The sequence below is a fragment of the Palaemon carinicauda genome, chromosome 36 (assembly GCF_036898095.1).
Source record: "Palaemon carinicauda isolate YSFRI2023 chromosome 36, ASM3689809v2, whole genome shotgun sequence".
NCBI classification, from domain to species: domain Eukaryota; kingdom Metazoa; phylum Arthropoda; class Malacostraca; order Decapoda; family Palaemonidae; genus Palaemon; species Palaemon carinicauda.
Genome location: NC_090760.1, coordinates 16,467,946 through 16,482,241, shown reverse-complemented (window position 1 = coordinate 16,482,241; position 14,296 = coordinate 16,467,946). Strand labels below are relative to the sequence as shown.

The 14,296-nt window shown below is 43.8% G+C and overlaps 1 protein-coding gene across 1 annotated transcript in view; it reads left to right on the top strand.

Moving 5' to 3' along the window:
• LOC137628499 (U3 small nucleolar RNA-associated protein 15 homolog) overlaps nucleotides 1-14,296 on the top strand; it is a 57,270-nt gene that overhangs the window by 19,200 nt on the left and 23,774 nt on the right. Inside the window, exon 5 of the mRNA XM_068359654.1 lies at nucleotides 6,710-6,890. Within this exon, the coding sequence (XP_068215755.1) occupies nucleotides 6,710-6,890 (181 nt within the window). The remainder of the gene's footprint in view (nucleotides 1-6,709; nucleotides 6,891-14,296) is intronic.

The following is a 14,296-nucleotide window of genomic DNA, read 5'->3' as shown; positions in this document are numbered from 1 at the left end:
CCCCAGCGCTCACTGGCGCACTTGCACCATGGCCATGAGCAGGTTCTACAGGCTCTTGGTTTTAAGGAACATTGAATCGACAGGTCACCATCGGCTCATTCCCCTCCCCGCAAACACATTTCAGCGCGACCGCCGGGGAAAGGGGAAGGGGTCCCCATAGAAGGGTTCAGGATCCCGAAGCTGCCTTCCTCTAAGGCGGACCGATCAACAGCAGAGACTCCTCGCTGGGAACTTTCAGTCCCTTTCCCTTGAGGGGATCTGTCTGATAGTGCTATGGTCAGAGCAGTGGTATAAGCCTTCAAGCCTGCTCTGTCTGCCAGTTCTTCAAAGGATCCAACAGCTCCAGCAGACCTACTGCAAGGAACCACGGCTTCTTCTCCCCTGAAGAGGAAGAGAAGAGTCTCAGATGCGGTCACCTCCCCGAGGGTAAAGCTGACTCCTGTTAGGCCATTGAGACCTGCTCCTCCTGCATCTTCCACCTGACACTCTCCTACCTCACCTCTGCCAAGGGAGTCGCGCGAGGGAGGGGCTTCCTCTCTTCCACCTTCGGAGGAAGTTTCCCCTCGCATGGAGAGTTTTCCACCACCGATGGAAATCAGGAAAGCCATGAAATTCCGGCTTTCGATGCTTGAGTCCTACCTCCTTCTTCAGAAGGAACCAAAGGTTTCCAAGACTATTCCGAAGTCCTCTTCAAGGACCTTTAAGCCTAAAGATGCAGCCAGTCACTTGAGGGATGTCTGCGACCCACCCCAAGAAGAGCTGTCGGGGGTGGCAGAAGGAGACTTTGCTGCAAGTCCAACATCGGAAGGAGAGTAGAAAGAGTCGTAACTTGAATTCTGGCTGGTTCTGACTCTCATGAGGGTTTTCAATGGGTTTACCGACCCAGAGATACTCCCATGAGGGGGCAAAGACACTGTTTTAGACCGTGTTTTTGGCACCCAGAAGCCCTCAAAGACCAGTGCAGCCTTGCCTTGGTCTCAGGGCTGAAGGGTGCCAGGGCTAAAATTGCCCTACAGCTCTCTGAGCTCTCCTCCTCCCAACGTTCCGGCTCTACCACCAAGCTTCTCCCATCTCCTCGTCTCCAGCAGAGGAGGTATTTCGAGGTCTTAGACGAGCCTCGTCCAGCTTTTCCTCTCCATCACACCTTGGAAGAGCTCACCAAGGGAGTCTCTCGAGAGAAACTCTCCAACCGAAAGATCTCAATCTTGGCACCTGAGATCCTTAATCAGGAGAAAGTCAAGAAGTACGCCATGCAGGCTACTTCGTGGCTTGATGTTTGGTTAGGGACCTTGGGAATCCTGGTACGAACTGAGGATTTCTCCAAGGACCCTACCAGGAAAGCAATGGAGAGTTTCCTGCTCTCAGGCACCCATACAAACAAGTTTCTCGCCCATCAAGTTTCCAACTTATGGGCGAATACCATTCTGAAATGTCGGGACGCAGTGTCAAAGATTTCGCCAGTAAGTCCCAAATGCCGAGATCGCCAGGCTTAAGAATTCCTCTCTTTTTAAGCCTAAGGGTGTGGAACATGCTGCTGAGAGATGGAGGAAGTCCCATCAGGGCTCCCTCCTCCATGTGGCTTTGCCATCCAAGCCCTATAAACCACAGCTCCTCAGCAATCCCGTCCAGCCAAGACCACGACGAACAAAACAGTAGCAAAGACAACGGTGTCTAGGAAGCCCTCTCCTGCCAAGGACAGGAAAGGCTCAAAGTCCTCCAGGGGAGGAAAATATCCTAGAGGGAGCGGCCGAGGTCGCAAACGCCAGGATAGGCACTCCCCCTGCTTGTTCACCAGTAGCGGGATGCCTACAAACTTACTCAGAAAGTTGGAAGCAACTCGGGGCTAAACCCTGGATAATCTCTGTGATTCGTTTGGGGTATCACATCCCGTTCATAACATCTCTCCCTCCCCTGACCTCGAATCCTTTCTGATGGGATCAGCAAAGAGGCTAGCCCTCCGGGCAGAAGTCCAGACCCTGTTGAAGAAGGGTGCTCTCCAGGAGGTCCTTGACGAGTGTTCAGGCTTCTTCAGTCGACTCTTTCCTGTGAAAAAGGTGTATGGAGGCTAGAGACCAGTCATCGACATCTCAGCTCGGAAAAAATTTGTTAAACAAACTCCGTTTAGCATGGAGACAGCGGACACGGATCATCTAGTAGTCAACAAAGTACTGACTTTGTGGGGTTCTCCAAAGGTGGATCTCTTCACAACGGCCCTGAACTTCAGGCTCCTGTTGTACTCCTCCCTAGTCCCAGACCTCAAGGCTCTCTAGCCAAATGCATTCCAACAATAGTGGGACAACATCGACGTTTACGCCTTTCCCCCATTCTGTCTGATGAGGAGGGTACTCAACAACGCTAGAACATCGGTCAACCTTTCAATGACCCTCATAGCTCCGCTATGGCATCACGCGGAATGGTTTCCGGACCTTCTGAAACTCTTGATTGAGTCTCCAAGAGAACTCCCTTCACGACACGACCTACTCAAACAACCACATGCCAACATATTCCACAAAGCCGGAGCTTCGCTACGACTTCACACCTTGAGACTATCCAGCATCTCTTGTCTTAGAGAGGATTTTCACAACAAGTTTGAAGCAGGATGTCTGGATTCATGTGAAAGGCATTAGCAGCATTCTACCAGGCAAAGTGTGAAGTCTGTGCTTGGTGTCGTGAAAGGGGTATCTCTCCTCTCGATGCCACTATTCCAGCGATAGCGGAGTTCCTCGTGTATTTGCATGAAGAAATGTGCCTGTCGGTCTTGGCGGTAAAAGGCTATCGCTCAGCCTTAATCCTCGCCTTTAGACTGAACGGAGTGGACATTTCTTCATCGCTGGAACTTTCCTCACTCATACGGAGTTATGAACTTACCACACCTCAGTCTGAAGCGAGACCTCCCCCATGGAACGTGGTTCGAGTTCTCATGTCTCTAAAGAGACCTCCCTATGAACCATTACGCCAGGTAACAGATCGCCACCTAACTTGGAAGACGGGTGTTCTTGCTAACTTTGGCTTTTGCCAAGCAAATCAATGAACTTCATAGTCTCATACGACATCTCCCATTCAAGGGGATGGGGAGCGGTAACGTTTAGCTTCGTCCCTGAGTTTTTTGGTAAGACTCAGAACCCGGGAGTAGCGGATCCTCGATTCAATTCCTAACAGATTTCGAGTCTTCGTTCTGTAAGAGATGACCCTGTTCATCTCTTACTATACCCAGTGAGGAGTTTTAGGCTGTACTGTAAGAGAACAGCCGCAGCCCGTCCTCGTGTGCCTGCACTCTTCGTCAGCACAGGGAGGACCCAGAGTAGGGTCACCAAGAACACCATCTCAGCATGGATTCTCAAGGTCATAGACCATGCGCTGAATCCTTCACGTCACCCCAAAGCTCATGATGTCAGGGGCGTAGCTATATCCCTGGCATTAAAGAGGAACTTCTCAGTGACGCAGGTTCTTCAGGCTGGGGTGTGCAAACGTCAGAACACTTTCACAGCCCACTACCTGCAAGACGTGACCCACAGGAGGCTTGATACATTTTCTATCGACCCTGTGGTGGCTGTACAACAGCTGGTATAATACCTCAAGCTCCTTATTGGAAAAGTAGCAGAAGGATGAGGGCACTGTTTCCCGGTTTTAGTCTGCGTGAATGGAAAGGTTTGACTGGCTGTTATTCTTTTCTTCATTCTCCCCTCGCTTTGGAAAAGCAGCATCCTTGGTTCTCTGCATAAACTGACATCAAACCATTGGAGGTAAACCATGCTCCCTTGTGTACCTAATATTAAGCTAATACTTTTGTGTCCCCATACCCTGGCGAGGTGGTATTGGGTAAGTCTTGGTCACAACAGTTTTTCCTACAAAAGACTCTGAATAACTTTTACCTGGACAGACACTTTTAAATATCTCAAAAAAGCTTGTGTAGACCGCGGACCTTGTGCAGTAAGGTTTTAGTGAGGTGCAGGGACTCCTTATTTTGGGTACAAATGTACTTAGATAAGGAACCCCCGGGTAAAGCCAAAAGCCAGATTGTCAGGGACGTCCATCCTTCCTAATGGGTGAGTCACCCCTAAATAAATAGCGTAGGTTTGTATTTCAGTTAAGGAACAAATGACAAATTTGTAGATAATTGGTTTTTTTTCTAACGATACAAATCTTTAGCTATTTATACAAACTTACCCGCCAGCCCTATCCATCTTGAAATCCTACCTCCAAGCATAGTGAGCTAAATCACCGGTGTGTGAGGGGGAGCAGTAGCAAGCTACACACCCCTACCTCCGCTAACCAGCGGAATGGGTAATTAACCCTTGCTAAATTTTAATGGCTCGTCATTTCAGCTTCGCCAAAAGTAATACCCCTAAATAAATAGCTAAAGGTTTGTATCGTTACGAAAAATACAAATTATCCACGAATTTGTCATGTTATTTGGCTTTCAATAACATGAATCGAATTATAATTGTGAAGTGCAGTGTAGATCACAATTGCAATTAAGTTTGTTGGTGCTTTTTACTTAATTAGTTTTTTGTTGTTTATCCTATGGCAGAGTCCCAAAGGATTTGATGACAGTAGATTGAGAAACTGCTAAGTCCAATGTCCTTGCCATTTGGTAGATATGTGAGTACAGACTATAGGGAACACATTAAAAGTACAGGGCAGAAAACTTGGCAGTTGAGATTGAAGGAACACTACAAAGTATTGATAGGGTCTCTTAAAGTGTGCTTTGCAAAACACTTCAGTGGTACATCAATGTACTGTCTGTGAGATATCGAATATGGAATATTCAACTTTATTATATATGGCTAAAGAAAGTGAATTTTTTAAGACAGGTTATTTTAGCGGGTAGAATATAATAATTTCTTGGAGAGTCTAGTTTCTATTTGTTTATTCTTTTCAAGTTGGAGGTAAGAGACAAAAACTTAGCTATCTTGGATGTTATCCCAAGGACATTTTAGTTAATCTTGCATGTTATCCCAAGGAATTTTTAGCTTATCTTGCATGTAATTCCAAGGACTTTTTAGCTTTCTAGATTAAAGTTCGAAAGGATGCATTTATGGTGAAGTGGAGATGAGACTACTTCATCTTAAAGAGATTTGTCTCCTCTTGCTGGAGGCTGATGGTTGTATAGTTACCTTCCTGTCTATTTCTCACCTGCTCATTTCAGTTGTTTTAAAAACATTTAATTTTTCTCCCATTGTCATTGTGCTTATCATTACACAAGGCTTACTTTATATTAGTTTTACTGATGGCTATCTCTATAACTTTGCATTTTCATTTTTTTTGTTTTCATGGATGTTCAACTTTTCTTTAGTTTACCCATCTGCTAATTCTTAGATGAGACATTTCATGTTATGAAGTTCAACTCACGACTTAAACTTAGAGGAATCGTATGTCTTAGAAAGGATTAGAAACAACTATAACCCTTATGTCTGAGGATATATTCGCACCTGGAGAGCTGAAATTAAATTCAGTCACTTCCCCATCTAAGTAGATAATCAGTTATCTAAAGGAGAGGTTTGTAAAATATAAATAAATAGAGATTTTGGTTTTACCTAGAATATGCAGACCACTGCCTTGCAGGTGGCCTGTCTATATCCTTTAATAGGTGGAAGTTTCTTTCCTTTTGGTATGTTTGATTCTGTTAGTGTTTTGTAATAAAGTTTTCTGCTATCTGGAAGAAACACACTTAGGCATCAGAAATGGGTTATCATGAACCAGATGACCATTTCAAGGGTATATTTTGTACATTTGAGTATAAATTCACTCTGGACATGTCAAAAAGACTGTGTATTAAATTTAATTTTAGAGGATAGCTAGACTACAGTTGAGTGAAGAGAGTAGAGACTTGGGATGAGTGGACAAAGCTTGTACAGAGGAAGCCATTGAGATGTCTTAGAGCTTTAAATTGTAGCAGGTAATGCTGTGGTCAGCCAAAGAGAAACTGTTTGGCAACATTGCCTGTCAAAACAGAGTCGCTGAGGTTGTAAAACATGATTAAAAGTATTTTTAATAATTTTATGGATTGTTGCATAGAAAAATATTGGTATTTTTTAACAGTACCTATACTTGGTTTTGATCATGCTTTCACAAACTTGGTACATTTTTTCAATTGGCAACATTGCCAACAACTTCTCTTTTGCTAAGCTCAGCATTATCTGCTACAATGTACAGCTGTCAGATGTCTCCTTGGCCTCCCCAGAAGTGTACTGAAATTAATGAAGCAAACTGTACCACAACTTGCAACAGTGATATGGTCACTGACAAGGAAAATGGAGGAGTCTTTGAAATGATAGGACCAAATAATTTTCAGATTCACGGCTAATTACAGTGAAAAGATCATGTTACAAATAGACAACTGAGGGACAAATACAATGTCAAAAGACTGAAAACTCAAAAGATTTAGATGGTTTGTACATAATATGCGAAAGAATGAGGTACAATTGGTCACATGAGCACAATGGATATAGACATAGAATGGTAAATACTTATAGGAAGGCTCTGATAATTATAGATAAATGGGATACGTGAAAACTCCACCTTTTAAGAGTTCAGACAGTAAGAGTTCATGGTAGAGAAGAGTAGAGTGAATGATCCATATCTCGTTCCAAGAGGAAAAAGCCTATTTAGAAACCTTTTTTATATTGAATTTGTCTAAAGAAACATTATTTTAAAAGTATGTAATTGTAGTGCATCCTATTGAAATGTCTCCTGTATTTACCAACAGGATTTCATCCGTGCAGGAATGGTTAGCCCTGCTTCAGAACAGATTATACTTAGTGGATCTTATGATCACACGGTCAAGCTTTGGGACACACGCACAGGCACTAGTATCCTCTCTGTTGACCATGGGGCTCCTGTTGAAAGTATTTTGTGCTACCCCTCAGGAGGCGTGTTCGTCTCGGCAGGTGAGAATATTATTAGTTTCCTTAACCATTGATGCTGTATTTCTTCATGTGCACAGAACCTCGGGAAAGGAGATTCCTAAAAGACTGGGAGGTTTGTTGGTTGTTATTGAGAGAACATTGTTTCCATTATAGAAAATAAGTAAAGAAGCTATGAGCAAGATTTTGATCTATTCTAAATATTTTTGGATATGGTCATTTACATGGAATTATTTATAGGAATTTGGGTGTCAGGTTCATCTCAAACTTGGACTAAACTGAATATTTAACCTGACTGCTACATTGAAAAAGTAGCCTGAATTTTTAATTTAGATCATCGCACCATTCAAAGACTTAAAGCAAAAGAATTTGCTTAAAATAGTTTCAAATAATTTTAATATTCATAAGAATTGATACAGCATTATAAGCTAAGAATCCTCTCAATAAAGAATTTCATAGTGAAACCTTTTTTTCAACTTAATCATGTTTTGTTTTAAAAAGTGTTAGAGAAATAAAGCACTTGCAAAAATTCTAGCACTTAGACACTTTTTTTTTTTTTTAAAGGATTTAATAAAACAGTATTTGTTTTCATTAAGATTGCAATAATACACAAATTCATTAGCTATTTTTTCTACTTTTATTTCTTAATGCAAAGAAGTATAAATATCAAAATCATTCAGTATCAGTGCATGTCTTACATAATTTATGATGAATGTGTTTTTAAATATTAAACTTAGCCGGTGAATATATAATAGCTGACGTCTCCGACGGCTCGACAGATTCCAAAAACTCGCGAGCGATCGCCGTGAAGGTTGCGGGTGTGACCACCAGCGCCGACTATCGGCCAGATACCGCATATACTTGTAAACATCTCCAGTTCTTCTTTGTCGGTCTTGTCGACAAGTTGGTTCCACTCGCTTTATGACCTCGAGTTTTCTACCGAATTGGTGAAGTACTTGGTTTTGGTTTTATTGCTTTCGCCGTGTTGGATTATTCAATACTATCTTCAAAAGAAATGCTTTTGAAAGGAGAGGAAAAGTGTTTTGCCATTGCTTTTTTTTTTTATCTCTGGTTTTTCCATAGAGTAAAGATGGCCGACCCTTCCCTCAGTGTACGGAAGTTTGTTTAAGGCTTTTAGTAATTATTTTATCACGTTATAAATTATTGTTGATATTTATAGATTTTCCTCTATATATTTTATATCTCACCCGCCTTTATTAGGCCTCTTCGATTAGCTTTCCATTTATACTAAACATCAAGATAAATTTTATGTTTTGTTTATATGCGGCCTTTACCTATTCCTTGTAGGCGGTCCTAACTTGGAAAACGAAGTTAAACAACGTTGAGCCCATTCAACTTTTATTTTTGTTAAGTTTAAATAAATTGCTCTGTAAGAGTTATGAAATGAATATTTTTTAGAAAATATTTTAAGAAATATATTCTTTGAATAGTCTTCGTGCTGTTTTTTTCAAAGATGAACTAACGTTTGGTTTATTTATGCTACGCAGTTTGCGCTCTATCGTTACGATAGAGAAAGAGAGAATCACGGTTTCACTTTGCAGAAAGAGTAAATCGATTTTGACGTTTTGTTCCTTCTTCTTTCAAACTGAAGTGTTTTAGATACTAATTTAAAGGAACTTGTTAATTTTCAATTTCTTAGTCCTTTCAGTTTTTTCCTTTGGTCAAATAACCTGTTTATTGACGAAGGGTGAGTGGGCAATTCTCTTGTGTGTGACAAGAGAGAGAGAGAGAGAGAGACGGAGAGAGAGAGAGAAAGAGAGAACGATCCGATCTTTATTCTCGTCCCAAGTCTCTGTACAAGGAGTTTGGGAGCGAGTAACGTTGTTCTCGATTCAGTTTTTTACTCTCGTCCCAAGTCTCTGTACGGGGAGAGAGGATAAAACGTTTTTAGTTTTTATTCTCGTCCCAAGGCACTGTACGGTGAGAGATTGAAAACGTAGTCTTTAGTGAACTAGTGTTTAGTCTCCTCCCCAGTCACTGATCCATTTTAACTTTATATATTTCCGTTTTATTCGATATATATGTATATGTTTATTGATTTTTGCATGTGTGTTTCATTTTGTACTAATGTGCTTACATTATACGACTCATTTCGCAATTATAACCTTTTGATGTAAGGGAGAATTGCATGCTTCAGGTAGAAATCAGTTTTATTCATGCCTAATGTGAAATTATTGAAAAATACGATATCAGTGAAGTAAGTGCAAAAAAGGGATTTTGACGAAGGAAAAATCTATTTCTGGGCGAGAGACCTGTGCCGCCCAGTGAAATGCTCCTTATGCACCATTTCAAAGGAATATAACTGCTAATATTACCAGAGAAAAAATGTAAAGGAATGCTAGGTTGAACTAGCTCGCTCACCTAATGGTGTCGGTATAGACTGGGGCGAAATACCAGAGGTCTCGTACCATTTAGATTTCTCCTCTTCGAAATCCCCCAATAGTGAGGTGCCGTTCAACCTCCCCTGCCTCGCAAACCAGTACTACTAACTCAACCCACGCTTGCCCATCACTCCTTTCAAGCACCTGTTTGATTTAAGTCCAAGTTTTTTATTTCGTGTGTTTCATTGGATTTATCATCAACTTTCTCTCGATGGCCGATTCCCAAGATACCCCATCGAAGTTAAGTACCTTATCCATGAGTTTTTAACGAGATTGGGCAGTGTCATCTTTGTTTTTATTATTTAGAAGTGTTTATATATGAGCGGCGTCCCCGTTCTTTCTTTCGCCTCTGCCCTTTGTCTCGTTAGTTCGTCCGTCTTTTATATTCGTTCGATCCTTTAGGAGTTTTTTCCTTATATTCATTTAGTACACCAACTTTATGCTTTCATATAGCAATATTCATTTAGTACACCGACTTTATGCTTTCATATAGCATTTATTTTATGTTATCCTATGATATCGGTGTTAGCGTTTCATCAGGAGTAGGTTATGTTGGTATGCCTGCATTCGTGCATGTTGGTGGATAGCGTCAACATTGAGATTGTTTCGCTAGTTCTAGGAGCTTTAATTTCGACCATCTCACTTATTAGTAAAACCTTTTGTTTTATTACGCTCCACCTAGTTTTACGTTTGGTTCGAGTGGGACTCTCGCGTATTTTGTTGTTTTTACTGTTCGATCTACCGCTTCAGTAACTAGGTTGGTACCCCTGCTTTCCATCTGCTGATGGCGTCATGCTTCCTCCCCTACCACTCGCCCGAGTCCCTCTCTCGCCATATTTTTTCTGCATGCCTAACCTTACTTACGTGATTTCGCTTTTAATTCATTAATTATTTTTATGTATTTGTGCATTGATATTATATTTATTGCTTACTCCGTTATGATCATATTTTTGGGATTTTCATGTCATGATTAGGGGATCTCCAGTTGGTAGCCCTGTCTACCACTGCGCACTGGCGATTTCCCTGTACCATTACACCCCCCCCCCAACAAGTTGGGGAGGTTATTCCATCCCCCCCCCTTCAGTGTACACCCTTCCTCTCACTCGATGGTTGTTGGTTATGATTTACGGGTCAAGTATGCTTGTACCTCAGTCTTCCATCAACGTTCCGACATATTGAGGACTGAGTATACCAACGGGGTATGACTTAGTCTCATTCATTCATACCGGGCGGTTTCGTCTCCCCCCTCCCGTCGCCATTGGTCGGGGAGGGGGAAGGCCGGGACCACCGGGGACTATCACACGTGATTAGTCGGTATATCTGCACCTTGGTGTAACCTTGCTTTTAATTACGGTTGTTAGAATGAGCACTTATATTAGGAGTGTCCTCCCCTACGGTACCTCATGCTATTATCGTCCGTATAGGACTTATTATATCCCATATCATTATTTTATATTCTACATGAATCATTACCTTTGTCCCGGTACCTCAGGTAAGGTAGGGGGGGGTTCCACTGGCTCCCCCCGCGCTCTCCCGTTGTACCCTCCCGTCATCAGACATCGGAGCCGCCGAGCTCTTAACTACATGATCGGTTGACACTGACACGGTTTTGATTAATATCCTCCCTCCGGGAGCCCTATTCATTACAGACATTAGTTTTTGATCATAATTGGCGTTTTCTATTTATGTACTTTAAGGATGTATCTTGGGTACTTTAAGTTTACTTTAAGTTACTTTAAGTTTACTTTAAGTTTACTTACCAACCCTGTTCCCCGGCCACGGGGGCCCCGGAACTAGTTATGATTATATATTAATCACTGTTTTTGCATCCTTTTTCATACCCGGCTCTGCCGGATTGCTATTGGAATAGTCTCAGTTCTCTGCATGTTTAGTCTAAGGCTATACATTTATTTTATTAACTGGCGGGTCCCGGACCCTCCGGGACCCCTTATAGAGAAACTAGTAGATGCTCATGGACTATTCCTTTTACAGGTGGTCCGTTGCCGGATGACAGCCTGCGCGGCCGTCCTTCACCAGCCTTGCGGCCATGCTGTCTGTCGGTCCCACGCGGACTGTGGGATCCAGATGGACGATATTGTGGTATGGCACCCTGACAACTGCCTTATCTGTTATGACCTTATCTCCACCCTCGCTTCAGATTCGGTGAGCCTCTTTCAGTCATTTTTGTATTTACTTCCCTTCACTGGGCGACATCAATATGATAGATAATCATTGACTTCTGTTATGAATCTTCGGGTTCATTTATCATTTTGTCCTCGGGTTTGCTAACCTTATCCCCGTTCTTTCAGAGTTCCCAGGCGGTTAAAACTTCAGCAAGAGCCACTTTGAAATTGTGGGTAGGCGGCTTCGCCCGTAACGTAAAGGCCAGGAAGCCCTACGTCCTCTCAGAAGATTATTGTAGACTTATCTACCCGAACGCAAAATCTTCGGCAGCAGTGCCTAGGCAAGTGGCGGCTCCTATAATTGCTGACATTGCGGAAATCGTAGAACTCAATCTCGTCCAGGATACAGACATCCCTGACGACCCGGACCCCATTGAAGACAATGTTACGGCTCTGACCTTAGACATAGAGCCCATGGTTTTTGACGAACCTGACACAGGTAAGGTTGTAAGTGAGGCAGGTGGGTCTGGCGCTAAGACCTCTCTTCTTAGCCCCTCTTTTTCTCCAACTTCTAATAATTTTTCCTTTCTTGGTTTTGAAGGGAACCACGAATCCTCCCCAAGATCGCTCTCGGTTCCTGCCAAGGTCAAATCTCAGAAAAGACCTTTAGTGAGGACTCGTCAGAATCCTACACTACCTGGATCATCGAAGCCCAAGAAAACTCCCCTCCCCGGAGCCCCTAGTGACTCGACTAGCACTGCCCCTATGTCTCAGGACCCGGGAGTGCAGTCATCCCCCTTAATTACCACAACCAACCTCGACCCGGAGGCCCTCACGAATATGTTGTCGAGGGTCGTTACAGAGCAGATTAGTTCTATACTTTCTGCCGTCACCAGAAGACTAGATACCCTGGAAAGTGGACTGCCTCAACAACAGCAGTTCCTCATCCCGGACGCCTCAAAACTTCCACCCTTCACGAAGAACAACCCGTGGAAAATGGCGCTCCACTGTCCTTTCACGGACGGAATGTTGACCATCGAGGGTTTTGGGACCAGGCCCATTGAAGATTTTGAGTTCTTCCCTCCCGGTCTTCAATTTCCTTTCCCCGGCTTTGCCCGGCTTACGGAAGAGGCTCTTGTCCGACTAGATAAGGTCCCTAAAGAGACCGTTATCTTTCCGAAGGAACAGGCTCAGTCTGTTTGGGTTCGAACCTTAAATGAGTGGGGTTGTACAAACACCATGCTGACCCCCCACAAGAGTACTTACACCATGTTTCTTGTGGACGAACAGACCCCCACTCCTTGCGTCACCAAAATGGTTGAATTAGCCCTTCAGGCAGTGACCGAAGATAAGCCTTTGCCACAACTCCGGGAGACAGATCCTACATCTCTGCTGTTCCCATCAGATAATGAATGTTGGCTTAACATTCAATCGACATTCACTTCTGGTAAGCTATCCGCGGACTGTGCATCGACGCAATTCAGTGAACGCCTCCCAAGACTACCTGAAACCTTAATCCGACTCGAGTTCGAGTCCCGGTCTAGGTTTAGCCGGAGCCTCAACATCTCGACTATGGCGGAGATGTTTTCTCTTACTTATGACGAGGAACACTCTTTTAAAGTTATGACTAAAGCCACCCTGCAATCTTTGTTAGCAGACTGCTACGACTTCTTGGTGACCAAAAGACGTTGCCGTAAGCATGTCTTATCTGAAGCCACTATCCGCCATGAGCCAAATAAGCTCATTAAAGCCTCTGCTTGGGGTCCGGACCTTTTCCCGGAGGACATGGTCAACTCGGTATTGAGCGAAGCTGCCAGAGTGAACCAGAGCCTCAAAGTCCGTTGGGGTCTCACTCCCAAACGGAAGTTCGAACAATCGAGCATTCACTCCCGGGGCAGAAAAAGGCTACGCCCTTATAGCTCTACCCAATTCCGCCAACCTATTCAAGTAGTCCAGTCGGCCCCGGTCTCTCAGGGCATCCAACCCTCCACCTCCAAGTCTCAGCCCCAAGTGAAGTATGTCCTCGTCCCTGAAAACCAAGTGGCTTCGAACTCGTTTACCTCTCCTGTTTATAACCCGGTCTATGAGTCCCGGTTTTCCTCCCAAGGATACCAACGAGGCAGGGGCCCCGGTTCGAGGGGTTCTTTTCAGAACAGAAGCAAAGGGAGATATTTCTCCCGTGGAAAAGGGTCACGTGGTGGCCGAGGCGGTAAAACCTCCAACTACTGACGGTCTTCAGGTAGGAGGGAGACTTTATGTGTTCCGGAGTCGCTGGAAATTCAGTCCTTGGGCCTTCAGCATAATCTCCAAGGGCCTGGGGTGGAGTTGGATAGAAGGGCCTCCTCCACCGAACAGATTCCATCAACCCTCGACACCGGACCTACTTTTGTTTACCCAAGATCTTCTTCGCAAGAACGCGATCAAGGAAACGAAATATCTGAAGTTTCAAGGTCGCTTATTCAGCGTTCCGAAGAAAGACTCCGACAGCCGAAGGGTCATCCTCGATCTGTCTCGACTAAACTTGTCCATTCAATGCGACAGGTTTCACATGCTTACCGTCTCGCAGGTGCGAACCTTGCTTCCCCGTGGGGCCGTCACCACCTCCATCGATCTACACGTTCAAAGTGATGCCTTTCGGGCTCAACATCGCGCCCAGAATCTTCACGAAACTGGCGGAATCGGTCATTCAGGAACTCCGATCCCACGGAATCCAAGTCGTCGCATACCTGGACGATTGGCTAATCTGGTCAGACAACGTCGAGGATTGTCTCAAGGCAACAAACAAGGTGATCCAATATCTTCAGTTTCTGGGATTCCAGATAAACTTCGGAAAGTCTCGTCTGACTCCAAAGACCAAATTTCAGTGGCTGGGATTACGGTGGGACCTACGTTCTCACACTCTATG